We start from the raw sequence: 20,511 nt of genomic DNA, 5'->3' as shown, positions 1-20,511 counted from the left end.
AAGTATTACCCAAAAATATATGTTGGTTCAAAGTGCTTTTCAGGAATGCGGTATTGAAACAGACGACCGATATCAATAATGGAATAGGTTTGCCCGACTTACAACTTTCAATATTTTTACTAGTCACCTGGAGTGTGCTCTTTCTGATAACCATCAAAGGCATACGCAGCTCGGGGAAAGCAGCATATTTCTTGGCACTCTTCCCATGCGTCATTATGTGCACTCTTTTAATCCGAACCGTCACTCTCGAAGGATCGGTTAATGGTATCCTATATTTCCTCAAACCGCAATGGAAGATGCTCGTCGAACCGAAAGTGTGGTACAACGCAATTACCCAGTGCTTCTTCTCGCTGGCCATCGCAAGCGGAAACTTAGTAATGTACGCATCGTACAACTGCTTTACGCATAACGTCTACAGAGACGCCATGATAGTTACAACCATCGACACGATCACGTCCCTAATATCCGGAATAACCATTTTTGGAGTTCTCGGAAACCTCGCACACACTCTCAAAGTTGAAGTGAACGACGTCGTCTCAGGTGGTGGGGCGAAGCTCGCCTTTGTCTCCTACCCCGATGCCATTTCCCGCTTTAAACATGTTCCATGGGTTGGTAGAGTACTTAGGAATCGTGGCCGCAACCTAGCAATTTTGTTCGCAGCTTTTCGCCATCCTGTTCTTCGCCATGCTCTTCGTGCTTGGGATCGGTAGCTTGATTGGCACAAACGTATGCGCCCTATCGGCAATTAAAGACGTGTACCCAATGGTTGAAGATTGGTACGTGTCCGCGGCGATATGCTTGGTGGGGTTTCTATTCGGTTTAGTGTACGTCACACCGGTAAGTGTTCAGCCTATATTCCGTTCACAAGTGTCTTTTTCTAAAGAATCGAGTGTTTCATTTATGTTGGCAACACTGAAGTTGTTACAACAATACTTAATGTTACATATCGACGACGATGTATTGCTGCTTGTAAATTAATATGCAGGTACGTGTTGCCAGGGTCGCTGATAATTTCAATTGCACAGGGTGGGTTATAAACACGTGGCACACCAAAATTTGATTACTGTAAATGGAACACCCTGTGCATTATTCGATTAGAGATTAAAAAATCATTGCACAATTATTTCTATACAATAAAACGTAATAGTACGAGGAAGATTGAAGAAAGTTTGAACTGTATTTCCCCCAATGGATCCAATTTTGTAGTTTATAAATTGTCCAGCTCTAAGGCGCTATCTATTCAAGAAAGGAAGCCCTGATTCTAGAAAATATCGCACCGTAATCATTTTGATTTGTATAAGAAATTGCTATAAATTTTTGTTGAAGGTAGTCTTGATCTATGAAAATTACCAACAAGGAATAAATTTGTATCTTAAAGGGGAAACGTTGTCTCATTTACTTATTGTACCATACCTCAGATGTCAAACGATCGATATATTTTTAAACTTGAAAGGAAACTAAGGTTCAATAACTCAACAGATTCCTTTCATATGAAAGACAGTCTAGCGCTTATGAAAATCTTTGTGAACGGAATTTTATTCTACCTTTTAGGGCGGAGAATTTGTGCTAGTCACGGTTGATTACTTTTTGGGTACTTTTCTTCCCTTTGCACTAGTAATACTAGAGATGCTGGCCATATGTTGGTGGTATGGTGAGTAAAGTATTGAGCAGAGAAACACTTTAAGCAGTATGTTACAGGCGTAGAAAACGTATGTTTGGATATAGAGTTCATGTGTGAAAGGAGAGTAGGATCATATTGGAGAATTTGCTGGAGCCTTATTACCCCACTTATACTGATTGCTGTTTTTGTGTACTGCTTGTTAAGTATGCAACCGTTAAAAAATGGAAAATACGAAGTTCCTAAGATGTTAATGAGTAAGTGCATGTCCGAGGCATTTTCTTTTGTTTCATGACGTTTCTCTTGATAGTGGTAGGGTGGTCGTTGTTCGCTTTGGGGATTTTACAACCAGTCCTTCATTGGATCATATTTTTATTCACTAACAGAAAAATGGGCTTTAAGCAAGTAAGGTCAAAACAGTAAAAATTCCGCAATTAATACTTGATCGTTTGTGTAGGCCGTACGTGAGTCGCTAAGCTTTAAATCTTGGGGACCGCAGAATTCGTATCTTCGAGCGGATTGGAGGCAGTTCAAAGTGAAGAGACTTGAAGAAGTCACTTCGACCAATAAAAGCTGGTTCGTGCGAAAAATTAAGTTCCTCTTGTCGATGAGATAGTGATCGTGTAAGCGTAATAAAATCATTGCCATGTAACTCCCATTAAAGCTGATTAAATTAAGTACCTAGTCATGCAATGGAGTAACGTTTGTTTTTGCACGTCGTCCGCTGCCTACATTTTAATTATTTTCGAGATTTAGGCGGTAAGTCCCTAAAAACCACGTTATATCCCAAATAGCATAAATTAATTAGACATCCCTTCTCTCGCATATAATTCTTACAATGCTTTAGATTATAAAATCAATGTAATAAAACGTTTCATATTATGTCTCGCATAGTAAAAAAATCCTACTATACTACTACCAGCTATAAAATTTGGTGCGGCAAGACATTTCCTTGGCATGATTTCCCTGTAGAAATCGTAGCGCAGGAAGCCCTCACAATCGTATTTAAATTGATTTCATATTTAGTAGCTGCAGTGTTTCGTTGCGTTTTCAGAGACGAATGCGATCATAACTTTTATTGGGTGTGTTTACCAAATGCATTAAACAATGCGATGCTCCCAGAAAAGCGGTTTTTACGTACAGGTAAGTCATTACAATTAGAATTAACGACAAATTTCTATTTTATTTTATGGCACATAATCAAGAGGGATGTATGGATATACCTATATAAGTATCGGTTGGGTAACAGAATAAACCAAAACAGAGGGATACCGATCCTTGAATTTCAGGTATTCTTGCTCCAAGACATGAAACCCAATAAACCGGTTACATTTGGTCTATTTTATATTGGTCGCAAGCTACCCTTCAGGGTTCGATTAAAAAATCGAAGTTCATACACGGAATTCAGGGATCCTAAGGTGTACTAGCTAGAGATGAAAATATATATTTGTGTACACCTCACAGCGACCAGTTTTGCAGTGGGCGGCTACCGGCGATTATTGACGTGACTGTTTTTATACTAGAAGAGCAGTAATGAAATGAAAAAAGTTGAAAGTGGCCTTTAGAGAGTGCCCACGGAGGCGACTGCTTCTTTCTCTGTCACACTCTTTCGGTCTCTTGCTCCTAAATGCTCCTCTTAGGAAGACGGACATCTAAGCGAGTGAGAAGATAAAATAGGTGTGAAGGCCGTAGTACAGGGACCAGAACATAATAAAGTTTGATATGATTTGTTTGAGGAGATTTGGCTTTATGATATGCCAGGAACCCAAAAAAATATATTGTTTTGCGCTCATGATAGTATTTTGATTTGTTTTTGCACATGAGCAAACTCAAATTAAATAATTATCATTAATTGAATGGGGTTTTTTTTAGAATCAATTCTGACAGACAAGGAAAAGGAATGAGTAATAACCTAAGGACTTTTATTTCAATATTTTACTTAAGGCTGGACAGTACACCCATTTCGTTGCCCGAAAATGCTTTATTTCGTTCCACGAATATCTGAATTCTGAGTGAAGATACGGAAGAGGTCGAATATTCCTGTTAGCGTAGGCGGTACAAATTTTTTTTCACTACTAGCGTCTGATGACATGATTATTAACCTTTTTTCCACTTGTAAAGTAGGCTTTCTCGGCATTTGTTCAAAGTGGTTAATAATTTTTTATTATTAACTAGTAGTCAATAATGAGAACTGTCACGCTGTCACTTTTAGAAAACTCAACCCGAAATCTCGCTCAATGAACGTTTAGACAAGTTCTCTAAAACGAATAATTGCCACCATTCGCAATTTCCAGAGAAATTACATACCTAAAATTATCACAATTTGAAAAAATTCGAACGAAATTACTCTGAAAATATCTCAATGATAGAACAAAATACGGCCTGTTTGACTTGTACTTCCACGTACTTGATTGACATGTTAAATTAAGAAACAAACAATTCTGTCCAACCGTTAACTCTCTTATCAATATAATATGTTAATTTAGAGGATTTCAGGTGCTAGTAGTGAAAAAAATAGTATATATACCACGGTAGAGAAGTCTATTATTGCCTTCGCACCTTACACCCCTCGGCGTAAGCGCCTCGAGATGTAATCTTGGTGCTCAGGCAATAATAGTGGACTTCTCTACCTTGATATATGTATAATGTACTATTTCGCTGCATTTTGTGACAAAAGCATGAAACTCGGTACACGTGTTTATTAGGTCCAAATAAAACTTTTGGCCCGCAGCACCCATCGAAATTTTCGTGTGGGTTCAAAATTTGAACACTTTTGTTCAAAAGGGTGTTCAAGATTTTAAACCTGTAAAAATTGACGAATTTCGGCATTCTAGGGGTCGTTTTTGAATGATTTAGGGTCGCTGGTGCTAATGGAGGCATTAAAAAGTTGCATATCTGACCCTTAGGCCCCAAATTTGGAGTATTTTCAAAATAACGGTTAAATTTTGAATTTGATAGTTTTAACCCTGCGTGATGTTTCGGATGTCGATTCCAGCTAATTTGGACGTGCACTACTAGCTAGAAATATTATATTGAAGTTAAAACAGTTTCTGGTGTGTAAATAGGCCGTTAATCGTTCAATAATTTATTCAAAATTTGGAAATTCCATACTTGAAGGATTTTGCCTTTCTTGGTGTCGTTTCCATATAATTTGTGGTTGCTGATGCTGATTTTGTATTCAGAAAACAGATGCGACTCATAGTTAGGCCCTTTTCATACTATTTTACTTATTAAGAGGGAATGTTCGGCGCAGTCATGCCCTTGTTGGCCCGGATTGCAACAACTATTGAATGACAAAGAAAGACGAAAGAGAGGGGCATTTCATTAAGATTCGGAAGTGGACATGTTCTCTGACGGGATATGTCGCCTATGCTTCCATTATTGCCCTCCCGTCATCGTTTGTTGGGAAATCTGTGCTTCCAGTCAGTCTTGAGCTCACTCCATGACAAGTAACATCACGCAGCGAGCAAGTTCCGTCCGACTCGTGCCCCTTTAAACAAGAGTGTCTCCAGCTGATGGCCCAGAAATGGGCAAGTTGACATATGAAGGATAAAAAAATTATTAATTGTAGGTATAGTGCAGAGCACATAAACTTTTACTCTTGTACTGTCTTACCTCTACAACCACAATAATTGTAATAAGCAATTATCGGTCAAGAAAACCATGACACTTGGGTTTTTGGACTGGTTGCTTTGCATTTTGCTACTTTTTTTCATCTCTAAACGGGGGCCGCTGCCCTCCCCCGCCCCCTCTGGCGACGCCCTTGCCTTGAAGCGAGGATATCACAACGATACCGTGAAACACCATCGATCGCGACGCAGTCCCTGGGCGTTCCCTGAAGTCGCCGAGGCAACCCCAAAGTACATCAGACAGCCTGCCATACGATTAGGCCGCGAGTCACAGGCGTTTTAGGCTCTGCGCGTCGCTGTAGGAACTCTAAGCGCATATTGAGAGACCGTTACCACCATGACCATCCAGAAGCTGGTTCTGGCCGCCAGTCTAGTGCCTCTTCAGGTACATCAATAGCACTGGTAGAAGACTACACTTTTAGTAAAAGTTTATCAAATTTAGTCCCTTGGAACTTCGATGCACAGGCTTTGTGCCACTTTGCTTGGTAATGAATGAAAGCAGCTTTAAAATCCCCTCCATTCGTTGAGTTGTTGCACCAGATAACCGGCCTCTAGCGTGTATGCATAGGGTACTGCATAGGTAACTGCTCCAAGTTCGTACCAAGAGATAGATAGCTCGTGTTACGCTTCGCAAGCACTGGATTACTGGCAGAACACACAAGTTTTTTGTTGAATTGCTCTGGCATAAACAACACACTTGCCAGCGCACCGCTGACCAGTGAGACTGGCGCCGCCAGAACCACCAGCTTCTGGCTAGTCAGGTCATGGTGGTAACGGTCTCGCAGAGTTCCTACAGCGACGCGCAGGGCCTAAAACGCCTGTGACTCGCGGCCTAATAGTATCGCCCGCCGTCTGATGTACTTTGGGGGCTGCCTTGGCGACTTCAGGAAAAGCCCAGGCACTGCGTCGCGATCGATCGCGTTTCACGGTATCGTTGCAATATCCTCATTTCCAGGGACACGAGTCGGACGGAACTAGCTCGCTGCGTGATGTTACTTGTCGTGGAGTGAACTCAAGACTGACTGGAAGTACAGATTTCCCAACAAACGATGACGGGAGGGCAATAATGGAAACATAGGCGACATATCCCGTCAGAGAACATGTCCACTTCCGAATCTTAATGAAATGCCCCTCTCTTTCGTCTTTCTTTGTCATTCAATAGTTGTTGCAATCCGGGGCAACAAGGGCATGACTGCGCCGAACATTCCCTCTTAATAGGTAAAATAGTATGAAAAGGGCCCAACTATGAGTCGCATCTGTTTTCTGAATACAAAATCAGCATCAGCAACCACAAATTATATGGAAACGACACCAAGAACGGCAAAATATCCTTCAAGTATGGCATTTCCAAATTTTGAACAAATTATTGAACGATTAACGGCCTATTTACACACCAGAAACTGTTTTAACTTCAATATAACATTTCTAGTGTGTAGTGCACGTCCAAATTAGCTGGAATCGACATCCGAAACATCACGCAGGGTTAAAACTATCAAATACAAATTTAACCATTATTTTGAAAATAATCCAAATTTGAGGCCTAAGGGTCAGATATGAAACTTATTTAATGCCGCCATTGGCACCAGCGACCCTAAATCATTCAAAAACGACCCCTAGAATGCCGAAATTCGTCAATTTTTACAGGTTTAAAACCTTGAACACCCTTTTGAACAAAAGTGTTCAAATTTTGAACCCACACGAAAATTTCGGTGGGTGCTGCGGGTCAAAAGTTTTATTTGGACCTAATAAACATGTGTACCGAGTTTCATGCTTTTGTCACAAAGTGCAGCATTTACCTCGATTTTCAGTTGTACCGCCTACGCTATGTGAAAGGTGAATGCTTTAGCTAGGCAATAACGCCGGGATTTCTTAAAATGTTTTCAAATAATCTTTTTTTTTTAGGGGTAACGTCGAGGGCTATTAGGGTGCCATATTTTGTAAATGAAAAAAGGAGACCTCATTTTCGGGGCGTTATTGCCTAGATATTACGAACTTATAGCAATTTTGGAAATTGTTCGAACTCAATTTATAGATAAGTTATCTTGGAAAAACGACTTAAATGTACCTCGAGAACAATTTAAAAATACCCTTATAGTCCAGGAAGCAGCGACATTTTTTATGCACTCATTTCTATATTCAATTCTAATTCAATTTTACAAATAAATAAGAGAATAGGTACTGGTGCGTCAGATGAAATTCTGCAAATTAACAATTATTTGGATTTGGTTTTTAGTTTGTGTAATTTAGACAAATAATAAAGAGGAAAAGACTCGCATTAAGGATCGAAAGTATTACGTTACATGCAGAATCCATTGTGAACAACCGCATAACTCACAATAAAAAAGAATAATCTTTAGTAAGTAGATAATTTTGGAAATTTCAGAAAACTATAGGTAATTTAACAGATCTGTAACGTGCATCCATATCAAATTATCTTAAATTATGTTAGAGAGCCAAACCTCAAACTGAGATGTGACATACCAAAGAGGCATCTACAACTATTATGGGTTGGTAAAAAACGATCAAGGACCATTTATCTTAAATCCCTCTCATTACATTTCACTTAAACCTTAACAAACAAAGTGATTAAGATGATAAGTAAGGAAAATAAAGGAACAGCAATGCTATCTCGCCATACCCCACCACGTCGTCGCAATTACGGTGGAAATTAGCAAATTCGACATGGTTTTTATCATTAGGCGACTATTATTTACCTATCAAATATAATTCATTCCGTACGTTAGCTGCACTCGTTACCTGCATTCTGTTGGTTATTTGAGATGACATCAAACGCGGAGGTGATTGCTTTACATATTTAATTCTTTGTTATAGTTGTGAAAGTGTGAAACCTTGCAGTTGCATATTAGTGTCTTGTCATGGGTAACGGTTTTAAATTTTTTTTACACAGCACGAACCGTGTAATTAAGTACCCAAGGCAAATGGACGGCAATCATAGTTATTAAAATATTAATTGTAATTGTGTTTCAGAAATTTGGTCAGGATAATCCAGGGTTTCAAATCGAAAACGGAGAAAATGGCAGGGCGACAAAGGATTCAGAAACGGTAAGTGGATCTGTCTTTTTTACTTTTGTTTAAGTGTCTGGTATTAAATTAGCAATTGACCTTGCTTATAGAACAATAACTTTTTGGGCGAACTTTTGGAAATGCTCATATCGTAGATACGTCTGTCTGTACCAAACTTTGCCAATCGATTGCTATACTGGATTGCTTTCTGTTTTACTCCGCCTCAATGGAAATGATTTATTGGTTGTGGTTAGGGGTATTATTCAGTCACCATGTACATCACAAATTAGTTACGTAGATCACAACAATGAGCCGGATTTACAAGTTGGCATTGAAAGGGCAACGGAGCTATTTTCAACATCTGGAATGTCTTCGTCTACTAACGATTTTAGCTATCTGAAAATAGCTGTATTTGGTGTTGAATGCATCCGCCTTGTTTTTTTTTTACCATTGCGAACGTTAGGGAGGATTAGCTGTTCTGCATATACTCTTGGTACATTCACGAGTTTCTGCTATTAATTTAAAAAGAGTTGCTACAGTAACATATTTTAACGCTGATACTAATAAAAGCGTTTTGAACGTATTGAGTTTTTGAGTTACTCTAATTTTTCAATTTATTAACGGAATTTCAACGCCTATACGTAACTTTGTGCTCTTTTTTGCTGCATGAAACAAGTTTTGTGCTGTCATGATTTGTGAATTATTCAACTTCTTGGGAACGGAATTCCCGAATAAAAAGTGAAATAAAAAATAACATGTAAAAAGTTAATCCTAATCGACTTACGTAATATGCATTTCAACTACGTAGTATTCAGGTATTGAAATTAGAGAATTGTGTTCTATTTGCAAAGAATCAATGCAGCGTTTCTAGATTTCTCTAACGAAGTACCTAGTGAAAGAAGCTTTTGACATCTTTTTGTCTGAACGCGCGCGGTGGTTATCTTGGACGTCAAGATCATTTCCACTTTTTTCCAATGAAATCAGTAGATTTTGATAAAAATCGTATTAAAAATGGACATGGAAAGGTAGGTAGGTATCAAGTTCGGTTTTCTTGGACATTAAGGTACGTTATCTGAAAAATGTCGACACATCTTGGTTAAAATACACGTGGCGAATATTTTATTTTACTTTCTAGATTTAAATTAAAGTATTGTCTGCTTAAGATCAAGCCCAAAATATTCAGATTAAACCACTGTTAGTACATTCCTTACGAAAAAATGTGAAACAGATTCTTGTCAGACTATTGGAAAAATACTTTCCGTTTTGTTTGAAGTACCTAGTTCTTATTTATGTTTGAGATATATGGATAATGTAGACTCTCAAAAGTATAGTAGATATTTGCCATCGGGATTTCTTAATCTTACAGATCGAATAAAAAAGGCATAAAACTAACAAAATTTGTCCTGAAGTTCAATATTGATTTAACCTCTCCTCGAGCACTGTTGATCCAGAAGACACCGCGTTCAAAGGACGCGCCGCTTTAAACTTTCAAATTTCATTTAGCGGAAGTAGAACAATTTTAAGGCGTGATTAAATATTTTAGTAAAACAACCCGCCAACCGATAAAGCTAAACGATCCTTTTTACATTTTGCTTTAAGGTTACATTTCCGAGTTTATTTCCGGCCGTAAACGAAAATAATCGCTGGGTTAATTTGAAATGAAACATTTTTAATTCTTTATAAACTTAGTAAGCTATAAGTAAACTCGGCAATTTGTAACAGCTTCATTTTCTCATCACGTTCATCTTTTAGTCGCCCCGTTATATATGTTTCTTTTGTCCCTGCGTATACCAGTATGGCGGACGTTAGGTATGTATGCATAATTTAAATTTGCAAACGTTTGGGTTTGATAAAAGTTTAAAGGGCGTCTTGATAGACAGCCTTCGCACTATTGAAGGTAGACGCCTGAAACATAAACACGAAAAAAGCACGTGCGGCCAGTTACGTATTTTTCGTGTTACCTACTTGCGTAAACTACGAATGACACATTTCCCACTACCTATACATTATTTAAAAACTTATAACAGTTATTACCACACTTAATAAATAAATATAAAGAGTAGTGCTTTGAATAGAAACAGCTTTGTTTGTTTTTCCACTAAAAGTTCTTGGACTATCAACTTAAACAACATCCATTCGAATGAGAGTACCGCATTTTAAAATTCCCCACAGCGCTTTACCCACCACCATCGAAAAAGGGATATCGTGACATCCTTTTGGTTGATATTTATCACATGTAACATTTCTTAAGCCTTCGATGTTGTTCTTGCCAAACACGAACTAGAGTGTAGAAGGCGTCCAAAAAGACTCATTATAGTTAACATTCCGAGTTGTAACTCAAACTCAAAATTCTAAGAATTGCAAATTTGAATTAATTTTTAATTTTATACCGAGTTTTATACTCGATAGTTTTGATTATAAAGCACAATACGCTGAACGTTCTCTCGATTTAAAGTGTACCCCAGCAAAGCACAGTCTCAGAATTAAACCTTTTCCATGTTTACTCCTTTTTAAGCGTGAAACAAATATGCAACACCACCAACACCAATATTCAACGCCAATTTCTAAGCCCGAAGGATTAATCGTCCCCGTTTTGTGTTTTCCACACCATAGCTAACCTTCGAGCCTCATATAATAAAAATCACTCGACGTTTTTCCGAAATTCTACCTATTTGGAGAACAGCGTTTAAATGTATGATGGTTTTTCCACTGTGCTTCGACAGGCAGCAGTTGAGTTCTAATCAACTCTAACGTGGGAGTCGAAGAGCAGTAGTAAAAGCTCAATTCAATTAAAAATTGTTACAAAAAATATCAATTGATGACCTTTCAATTAACTTCAAAGTTTTACGGATTCGCACATGAACGATCATGGGACGTAGCAGTGAAGTATGAAACGTAAATTACATTTGTTAATTACATGTAAGTGCCGCAGCAAAAGTTTAATTACTACAACCTTTAAAAGCAGTGCCATTTCTTCGCGATTTATCTTATTTAAGCCGAACGGAGTATTCCGAACATTAAATAACAGATTTGAATAATCGCATTAGGTTTATTCCTCCTTTTTATTAAATCCTCTTAACTTGAACGCTTAATTTTAAGAGGAATTCGTTAAAAATACTGTGTACCTACCCCGCTTTAACTGTGTAGACTTTAATTATCCCTTTTCATTACAGAAAATCAAAGTCGACGGTATCGAAACTGAAAGAGCGCAATGGGGAAATGGGTTGGAGTTTCTCATGTCGTGCATCGCTATGTCGGTAGGTTTGGGGAACATATGGAGATTTCCGTTTACGGCGTATGAAAATGGCGGGGGAGCTTTTCTGATACCTTACATTGTTGTGCTGATAGTAATTGGGCGTCCTTTGTATTACTTGGAGATGGCACTAGGACAGTTTACAAGCAGAGGGAACGTCCAGTCATTTTCAAGCTTGAGCCCCGCAATTAAAGGTTGACCATTATGAAATCGTTCCATAACATATATTGTGGATTTCAGGAATAGGGTATGGTCAACTGCTGGGCAGTACTTGTATAGCCACCTACTACTGTTCACTAATGGCGTTGACATTATTCTATCTTGTAAGTTCATTTACTTCTGATCTTCCTTGGTCACACTGTAAAGTGGAGTGGGAAACGGAAAATTCTCAAAGAAATGTCACATGCGTTTCATCCAAGGATACGGAGAGTGTGACTGGTCGGAACAAGATTAGTTCTTCCGAACTGTGGTTTACGTAAGTATGTAGCAAAAACATTGACTTTCTAACACCTTCCGCTTCAGAAAGGAAGTGTTGAAAGAAAAGGAGCAGATTAATGATGGAGTAGGTCCTCCCGAATGGAGACTCACACTGTGCCTGCTAGTAGCCTGGTTTTTAACTTTTGCGGTTTCCGTCAAGGGAGTAAAAAGTTCTGGGAAAGTCTCCTACTTTCTCGCCCTGTTTCCATACGTTGTTATGGGTGCGCTTTTAATACGAGCAGTAACATTAGAGGGCTCCACTGAGGGAATGTTGTATTTTGTAACACCTCAATGGAGTAAATTGGCGAGGGCAGAGGTTTGGTACGCTGCCGTTACCCAATGTTTTTTCTCACTGAACGTCGGACTTGGAAGCATTATCATGTACTCGTCTTACAACAGTTTCGACCACAACATCAACAGAGATGCATTGGTCGTAACGACATTGGATACCTTTACTTCTCTTTTGGCGGGTACGACAATCTTCGGCATCTTGGGCAACTTGGCACATGAACTAAACGTGCCGGTTGAGGACGTTGTTAAATCGGGAGGCACGGGTTTGGCATTCATTTCCTATCCTGATGCAATTGCAAAATTTCAAAGCGTTCCCTGGGTACGTTGTTGGTACCAGTTTGGCGTGGGGTAAACCAATAATTCGTTTCAGCTTTTTGCAATTCTCTTCTTCATTATGCTTTTCGTCTTGGGAATTGGAAGCTTGGTAGCACTTCACGGATGCGCAAACACAATGATCATGGACAATTTCCCTACAATTAAACCTTGGAAGGTTTCGGCGGCGACAGCGCTATTTGGATTTCTGGTCGGATTGGTGTACATCACGCCGGTGAGTTCTATCTAAAGTAGTGACCTGAGGGTGTAATTATTATAGTTAGGCAAATAGCCAAAAAACCATATCATAATTACGACGGCGGCAATAGTATATTAAGTATAAGTATAGGTAAGGAATTTTTACCGTTCGAAGACAATTGTTTGAGAATGGCAACCCTTAACGTTCGACGTGCTTATAACATTTTTTGCGCGATCGAAATTAAAATTATGCAACTAATATAAATATGCACTATAAGAAATTAACGAGCAGAATAAATAAATAAATACATCACTAGGTAACCAGTTTATTTGTCAAAATTGAAATTAATCATTTCATAAAATTGTGCATGTCTCTGATGTAGTTTGCTAGCTTTGCACTTCCATAATGACTTAATGAGCGAGGTATTCGCCGGTGGCCGAATGGTATGTCGAAGATTCTTTACAGAACAAAATTGTAATTGGAATATGTTAAGAAAAACGAAAGCACATCTTCAAACACATTGATATCTATTGCTTTAGGGCCTTTAGGTATAAATGAATAAACGTCTTCTTTCTATAGGAAACAACAGCACAAATTGTAGGTTTAATGTAACAATAATTAAAGATTAAATGTATTGTAAGACTGTTGATTTTGAACTGATTGTTTTTAAAAAGGCGTCGGTAAGTATTTTTACCCAAAATCGTCATGAAACATTCATTTTCATGCCTACTTTGTGTCAGGAAAGTGTTAAGCCCCATTCAGATAGGTGGTAGTGCGATGCTGTTGCCTTGTTATGCGGTGCGGGTTGGTGCTGTCATGTTGACATTTGCTTTCACAATCACCGCAAAATTGGCCCGCCTACATAAGTATGACCAATCAGCAGCAGCAAATTTGCTTTGACAGATCGCCACGACAAATGTTGCGCTTCTATTGGTGCTTGCTAAGGTAGTGCAGAAAGTTTGAAGTTTACATACTTTCGGCACGCGGCTGCAATTCGTCTGCACTGCACATGTCATTGTGAATTGTCATATGGGTATACGTATTTCAAACTTTTATACAAAGGCACCGCACCGCAACAGCACTGCACTACCACCTATGTGAATGGGGCTTTAGTTTCCATGACGGAGGCAGACCAGTCTACTTTTCCTGCCACCTGTCACTTTACCGGCCGCACTTGTCACATTGCTAAATGTCTATAATGACTCCTGTCATCATTGACAGATTGGTATTAATCAAGAATTATTATATTAATCAAGAAATACGATTTCGGGTAAAAATACATACCGACGTCTCTATAAAAACAATCAGTTCAAAATAAACACTCAAAGTCTTACATTACATTTAAATTTAATTATTACTACATTAAACCATTGAATAAAGATTAGACGTAGAATTTGTGCTGTTGTTTCCTATAAAAAGAACACGTTCTTCATTTGAACCTGAAGCAAAAAAGATCAATTGAATGTGTTTGAAGATGTGCTTTCGTTTTTCTTAACACATTTCAATTTAATGTCACTATCAGTGGATAAAATTTTATCTGCAATTTCCATTTTGTTCTGTAAAGGAATCTTCGACATACCATTCGGCCACCGTCGAACACCTCGCTCATAACGGAAGTGCAAAAGCTAGCAAACTACACAGACACATGCACAATTTTGTGAAATTATTAATTTCAGTTTTGACAAATAAACTGGTTACCTTTAGTCCGCTTCTTAATTTCTCAGTGCATTATATCACAGATTTAAATATTAAATCTGTGATTATATATTATGTGACATAATTTAATTCCGGTCGCGCAAAAATGATATAAGCACGTCGAACGTTAAGGGTTACCGTTCTCATAACAATAACAATTGTCTATTCGAACGGTAAAAATCCCTTACCGTTCTCCATACTTAATATGCTATAATGGACTTTGACTTATATTCAAAATAACCATAGGTTCCTAAAAAAATTGTGTACAATTTTATTGAAAGTATTCAAGAAAATTCAGAATATCCGCAGCTGCAAATTTTATCACCGAACAAACTTTGACTCCCCCCTCCCCCCTCTTTCTACCCGTACTGTCAATTAGGAGTAAAAAGGTTCACCTCGGTTCCTATACAGGGTGGTGCCTAGCGCAACGCAGCATAGGGATTTCAATGGTAATTTCTTTATAGTCAATTACTAGCTCCCCTAATTATTTTAGAGCAAAAGTCTAAATAAGTTTTTTTTAGAGAAAAAAATACTGCATCTGTTCATACTTTTAGTTATAATTTTCCATTTTTCAAAACCGTAGAAATCGACAAAATAAAAAATTACATTTTTATAAATCAGTGATGCTTTGGAATCTTTTAACAAATTACAAGCGCATCGCATCTAAGTTATCGTTATTTGACGTCGAACGATTTTCATATTTAATTCTGTTACAACTATCACATGCAAGAAAAAGCGGCAATTGGGTAATGTTTTTTTAGAGAATGTATGCTGCACCTGCATCAGATACTATTTGTTTATCAGAGAGAATCAGAGTAGGTACCTACATAATCGAAGAAAAAAAAACTGATTTGAAACAGATTTGTTCCTAAACTTATATTCGGATTTTCCGCTACTGCAGCCAAAACGTTGAATGTATTGTCGTTTTCCTGATGGTTTTGATGGACATTTTGAACGTTATTGCTCTTTCAGTTCTTTAACTAATTTATAAACAAGTATAAAGTTAATATACGTCAAAGGCAAATAATGAAACGTGATCGCTGTTTCTTTAGGTAATTCCAAGGCATATCTGATTTATTGTAAAATGAACCTTTTTACTTTGTTGATTTCTACGGTTTTGACAAACGGAAAATTATGAATAATAGCATGAACAGATTCAGTATTTGTTTCTCTAAAAAAAACTTATTTAGACTTTTGCTCTAAAATAATTAGGGGAGCCAGTAATTAACTATAAAGAAATTACCATTGAAATCCCTATGCTGCGTCGCGCTAGGCACCACCCGGTATACAGAGTTCTCCATCTACTTTTGTGACAAAATTCGTTTTCAGGAATACTCTCCCTCAAGTAACATCGGCTTGCTCACATTAGTCAACGTAATTAATTTTATTATCTCTCTCTTGTTCTCTCCCTGAAACTCTTTCCGCCACAGGAAGTTCACACTCCTGTAAGATGGGTGGGTGATTGTGTCTGGATCATCTTACATCTTCTCCATCAGTTCGTTGTGAGGTCCTTCACCAACAGATACATATGCTGTGAAAATTGATTAGATTAGAGATGTCTCTAAAAATTGATATTTTCCGCTTTGTACATTACTATAAAATAGTAGTATGGAGTATTACTTTTCATGGCGCGCCTGTGTTTAGCCGCCGAAAATATACTATTTTTTCTTACACAAATTTATCCAAAAGATGTTTTTAATGAAAGGTTTTTAATTTTAACTGTTCACTTCTTGTAATACTTATCAGTCACTGAGCTTATATGAAAAATTTGGAAAATTTTAGGGTGGACAGTTCATTTTAACTGTGGTGGATTTCTTCGGCGGAAACATGGTAATCTTCGTCTTTGCCATTATTGAGATAGTTACTCTTATGTGGTGTTACGGTAAGTGCAACTGTAGTATATACCTACATGGAAATAATACTGAGCGTTGTAGGTTCTGAAAACTTTTGCAACGACCTCGAGTTTATGACTAAACAAAAGGTGGGAATTTACTGGAGAATTACGTGGACCATCATTACGCCATTGTTTCTCATAATCGTTTTCATCTACTCCCTCGCCACTCTGACGCGATTAGATTATGGGTCGTACGAAATATCCGATTTGGCTTTGGGACTTGGATGGGCCATTGTTTGCGTAAGCGTGATGATATTTGCCTCGTTCTTTGGTGTGAGTTTTTACAAGAATAGAAAATTTGGGTTTCCTGCCGTAAGTATTCATCGCCACAAATTGCTCTCTGAGTCACCCTCCGCTTAGATGATATGGGAGACTTTCAATACAACGAACTGGGGACCAGAAAATCACAGCGTGCGCTTGGCTTGGAAAGAGGAGAAGCTTAGAAAATCCGCGGAAGTCGCATCTAGTGGAAAAATATGGATAACACGCAAGCTTAATTTTTTAATTGGAAGATGATATTTATTTATCGTGCTTGGGCACAGTCCGTTTTTACTATTTTTTGGCTCGATTTAATGTGTAATTTGGTGTATGTAACTTATGTTAAATTGTATTTTAAAGAGACTTTCATGGGCACACGCCCCACGACAATTCCAAGTGCTTAAACTATCGAAAAATATGTAATTTTACCAAAAGTGTCGTAGCCTACAGTAATTTGATTTGTGAATTTCTGGCAAGAATTGCGGTTGTTTGTGTAAATGGACAATTTATGGCGTGACAAATGTGCATTAATTAAAAATGTAGCTTTCAATTCGCGTCACTACTCTGTTTAAGCTTGTACAAAAACCTTCGGCCAATATTTATTTTGAATAAACGTGTTATTTTTAATTTGCCCGCTTCAATAAAATTGACCGACTTGGAAAAGTATTTTTAACCTTCCGAAAGATAACTTTTAAAAGGTAAAGTTTGTTTGAGAAGCAGTTTAAAAGCCTTCCGAAGTAAAAATGTGAAAGAGTTCGAGAACAACTTTCCCAAAAGTTAGCAGAATACCCTCTGTATAGTCAAAGGAAAATACTCAAATTTATCACCGAAAGAATGCGATATACATATTAATGGTAAAAAACGTAACAATATATTAGAAAATTTGGACGGTTCCGGGTCACTAGCCGATTTTAGTGGACTATAAATTTGTAGTAGGCGAACTGAAACTTACACAATAACTTGGATTTTTATACTAACGTTAATGTCGGCGGAATTTTCTATCTAATGCTATTGAAAAATGGACTTAATACTTGTACCTACCACTGGAAAAGCAACTTTTACTTAATTGTGTATTCCTTTTCACCCTGCTCCAGAGACTTGTTATAACCTGCTCAACTGAAAGATAATTACTCTTATAAAATGCAAAAGAAATTTTTAATTATCGTTTTCGTTCCCTTTTAGTATTTAAACTCCCGGTTCTATTAAATTTTTAGGATTAAAATTCCAGGGTACTTTCATGCGTTATGACGCCCATAAATTTAACTTGCCCTACCAAATTTCCACGAGAAAGTAGAGAAAAATCACTGTCTTGTATATACTATACATTTTAGTTATCGCTCATACATCCAACGGGCTCAAGTATTCTACATTATCTACCATAAGGCACGTAAGAATTGCCTATTACTAAATTTCTTATAACCTCCGAGTAATGTTCTTAGTAGCCATTCATTTTCTTTGATACTGTAAAAAAAAAAAAAAGACGTACTACAGTACAGATAGACAGAAGCTTCTCAAAAGTACGATCAATATGAATCACGTTGCGTATGTGCTAAAATCGTTTTAATGAAACGTCGCGTCACGGCGTCAGCTCAAAAACATTGAATGTTGTTCCTTCTCCAAGAATCTCCTAAATAGCGTTTGTATGCGAATAAAACGTCCTTAGTTTCGGACGATGCAAAACTTTAAATGGAATTCTAATTAGTTCACCTAATTTACTTAAACTTCAACTAAACAAATACTCGATATTCATCTATTACCTATTCCAATAAATTCCCTTTTCGTAGTAGGTACTCGTATTTCAAATATCTAATTCGAATAATTGTACTTGTACCCGGTCTTAGCGTTCTTATACGAATGAAGCGAACATGTTCCAGAATTTGTTTACAGGAAATCGGGGATATAAGTTTGAAAGAAAGTTAATTAATCAATTAAGTTCGATAGCTCTAATATTGCCATGAAGAGATTGATTATATTATAAAAGTTTGTTGTATGAAGCATTAATAATTGCCAAAATTTGAATAATGTGAAATCTTCCAGTGCTTTCGGATGTAGATATTAAAGCGTCTATGCACGGATTACGGACTATACTAGCGCATAATTACCATTATTTTCAATTGTATTAACTTTCAAGACCAGACTCAGGATACAGCTGGGTCCTAGCACAAAGGGAAATCCCGACATTGACTTTACACACTCGCAAATTAAAACAAAATGCCACAATCCATTTTTTCTCTCTACGTTATAAAATTGGTGCCATTATAGTTATGACCAGGGTTATGACGTTGTTGGTAAAATTTCACATGCAATATTTGACTCCTCCTCAAGCCATTTTGACCTGTTTATCAGATTATCTTTTCCTTTCATATTCCTTTTCCAGCGTTGCCATTTGATTTGCATTGAGATAGGCATTTTCTTTTTAATACCGATCATCGTTAATGAGTATTCTATCTCTACTACCATTCTAAGTAACTTCAGGGTGGTAGTAACATTATTTAAATCCTAAATCATTAGCTGTTAATGTCAAAGATCCAAGAGTGTAATCGTTTGATTTAGTTCTGTTCAGTTCAGTGCTGGATATTTTTACTTTACAATAATTTGATGCCGTTTTTTATTTTCCCTGATTTTTTTCTGATCTAGAAATGGTGGAGGATGTATTGTGGAGAGATGTTACACAAGATATTGACAATCCAGCCACAAACCTTTCAAGTGAGGAAATGGACGATGCTCAACCGTGCTCGTCCAAGAAGGGAAAATATACTTAGATGGAAGTCAAACAAAATTTCTTTTTATAAAATGACGGTTTTGAAGTTTAATTAAGAATATTATTTACACCTCTCGTTTTCTTTTATAGAATTACAGAACAACAAAATAGTGCTAACAATTTTCGACTTTGAAAAAATCGATAAACTTTGAAAAGCATTATCTCGTAAACTATTACGTCTATAGAAACGGTTGTAGCCTCAAATTATAAACAATTTAGTCTACTTTCAAAGCGCATTCAGTAGTTATTTTCGGCAAACTGGTCCTTCAGGGTTAAAATCGTCAAAATCTGAAAAGAAAACGAAAATTCCTCGGTTTTTAGTATATTTGACTATGTTACGTTCGCCGCTCGATGTCGAAAAGGCAGTTATAACCTCCCTTTTTTTACCAAAAATCGACTGCACCAAAATTTCTCGGGAAAACACTTTTTCTTATTAATTTGGGTGCGTAGAATCCAAACCAATTCGTACTTTTTCGATCAGACTTCTCAATCAAAAGTTATAGACTAGAAACCAATTTCGAAAGAAAATTCAAAGGGCTGTAACCTTTGAACTAGTAGCCCAATCTTGGAACTGTTTGAAATTATGGATTCTACAGGCCACATTCTATAAGAAAATTTTTTTCCGGGTGGATCTGAGACAATTTTTTCTTCGGGGCTCAAAAAAGGACAGTGTATAACCTTCCTTTTTTACCAAAAATCGACTGCACCAAAATTTCTCGGGAAAACACTTTTTCTTATTAATTAGGGTGCGTAGAATCCAAATCAATTCGTACTTTTTCAATCGGACTTCTCAATCAAAAGTTATGGACTAGAAACCAATTTCGAAAGAAAATTCAAAGGGCTGTAACTTTTGAACTAGTAGCCCTATCTTGGAACTGTTTGAAATTATGGATTCTACGATATTTTACCCAGTCTTTGGCCCTTGCTTGTAGGTCTACATCTTTTTCTTCTATAAAAATTTAGGATAAAATTTTATTTCCAAAGATGTTGACATGCCCACAGAGTGCTCTTATATAACTAAAGTACATCGTCCATTAACGGATTCGGGAATGAATTTATTTTTCATTCTTTTGTTTGAATGTGATTGGGAATATCTAATC

The 20,511-nt window shown here is 37.3% G+C and overlaps 2 protein-coding genes across 7 annotated transcripts; both read left to right on the top strand.

Moving 5' to 3' along the window:
• The first annotated feature begins 45 nt into the window (after positions 1-45).
• Positions 46-2,241, top strand: LOC116178560 (sodium-dependent nutrient amino acid transporter 1-like). Of its 4 annotated transcripts, XM_031498098.1 has the most exons (5): positions 848-985; positions 1,552-1,651; positions 1,699-1,875; positions 1,929-2,023; positions 2,076-2,241. In XM_031498098.1, exons 1-5 carry the CDS (start codon positions 980-982, stop codon positions 2,232-2,234), a joined length of 537 nt encoding a protein of 178 aa, XP_031353958.1. In that variant the 5' UTR covers positions 848-979; the 3' UTR covers positions 2,235-2,241. The 4 variants fall into 4 exon arrangements, with proteins under 4 accessions (XP_031353955.1, XP_031353956.1, XP_031353957.1 ...); XM_031498095.1 differs by lacking the exons at positions 848-985; positions 1,929-2,023; positions 2,076-2,241 and adding exons at positions 46-608; positions 661-837 and having other exon boundaries at positions 1,552-1,646; positions 1,699-1,830; XM_031498096.1 differs by lacking the exons at positions 848-985; positions 1,929-2,023; positions 2,076-2,241 and adding exons at positions 46-608; positions 661-837 and having other exon boundaries at positions 1,552-1,646; positions 1,689-1,760.
• A 55-nt stretch (positions 2,242-2,296) lies between these two features.
• LOC116178559 (sodium-dependent nutrient amino acid transporter 1-like) lies at positions 2,297-17,277 on the top strand. Of its 3 annotated transcripts, XM_031498092.1 has the most exons (10): positions 2,297-2,377; positions 2,673-2,761; positions 8,236-8,310; positions 11,445-11,718; positions 11,765-11,999; positions 12,047-12,611; positions 12,663-12,839; positions 16,281-16,380; positions 16,433-16,704; positions 16,753-17,277. In XM_031498092.1, exons 2-10 carry the CDS (start codon positions 2,726-2,728, stop codon positions 16,906-16,908), a joined length of 1,890 nt encoding a protein of 629 aa, XP_031353952.1. In that variant the 5' UTR covers positions 2,297-2,377; positions 2,673-2,725; the 3' UTR covers positions 16,909-17,277. The 3 variants fall into 3 exon arrangements, with proteins under 3 accessions (XP_031353952.1, XP_031353951.1, XP_031353953.1); XM_031498091.1 differs by lacking the exon at positions 2,297-2,377 and having other exon boundaries at positions 2,587-2,761; XM_031498093.1 differs by lacking the exons at positions 2,297-2,377; positions 2,673-2,761 and adding an exon at positions 7,669-8,045.
• Positions 17,278-20,511: the final 3,234 nt, after the last annotated feature.

This window comes from Photinus pyralis, unplaced genomic scaffold, assembly GCF_008802855.1.
Source record: "Photinus pyralis isolate 1611_PpyrPB1 unplaced genomic scaffold, Ppyr1.3 Ppyr1.4_LG8, whole genome shotgun sequence".
Classification (NCBI taxonomy): domain Eukaryota; kingdom Metazoa; phylum Arthropoda; class Insecta; order Coleoptera; family Lampyridae; genus Photinus; species Photinus pyralis.
Note: the sequence above shows the minus strand (reverse complement) of the source record. Positions and strands in the feature narration are given on the sequence as shown.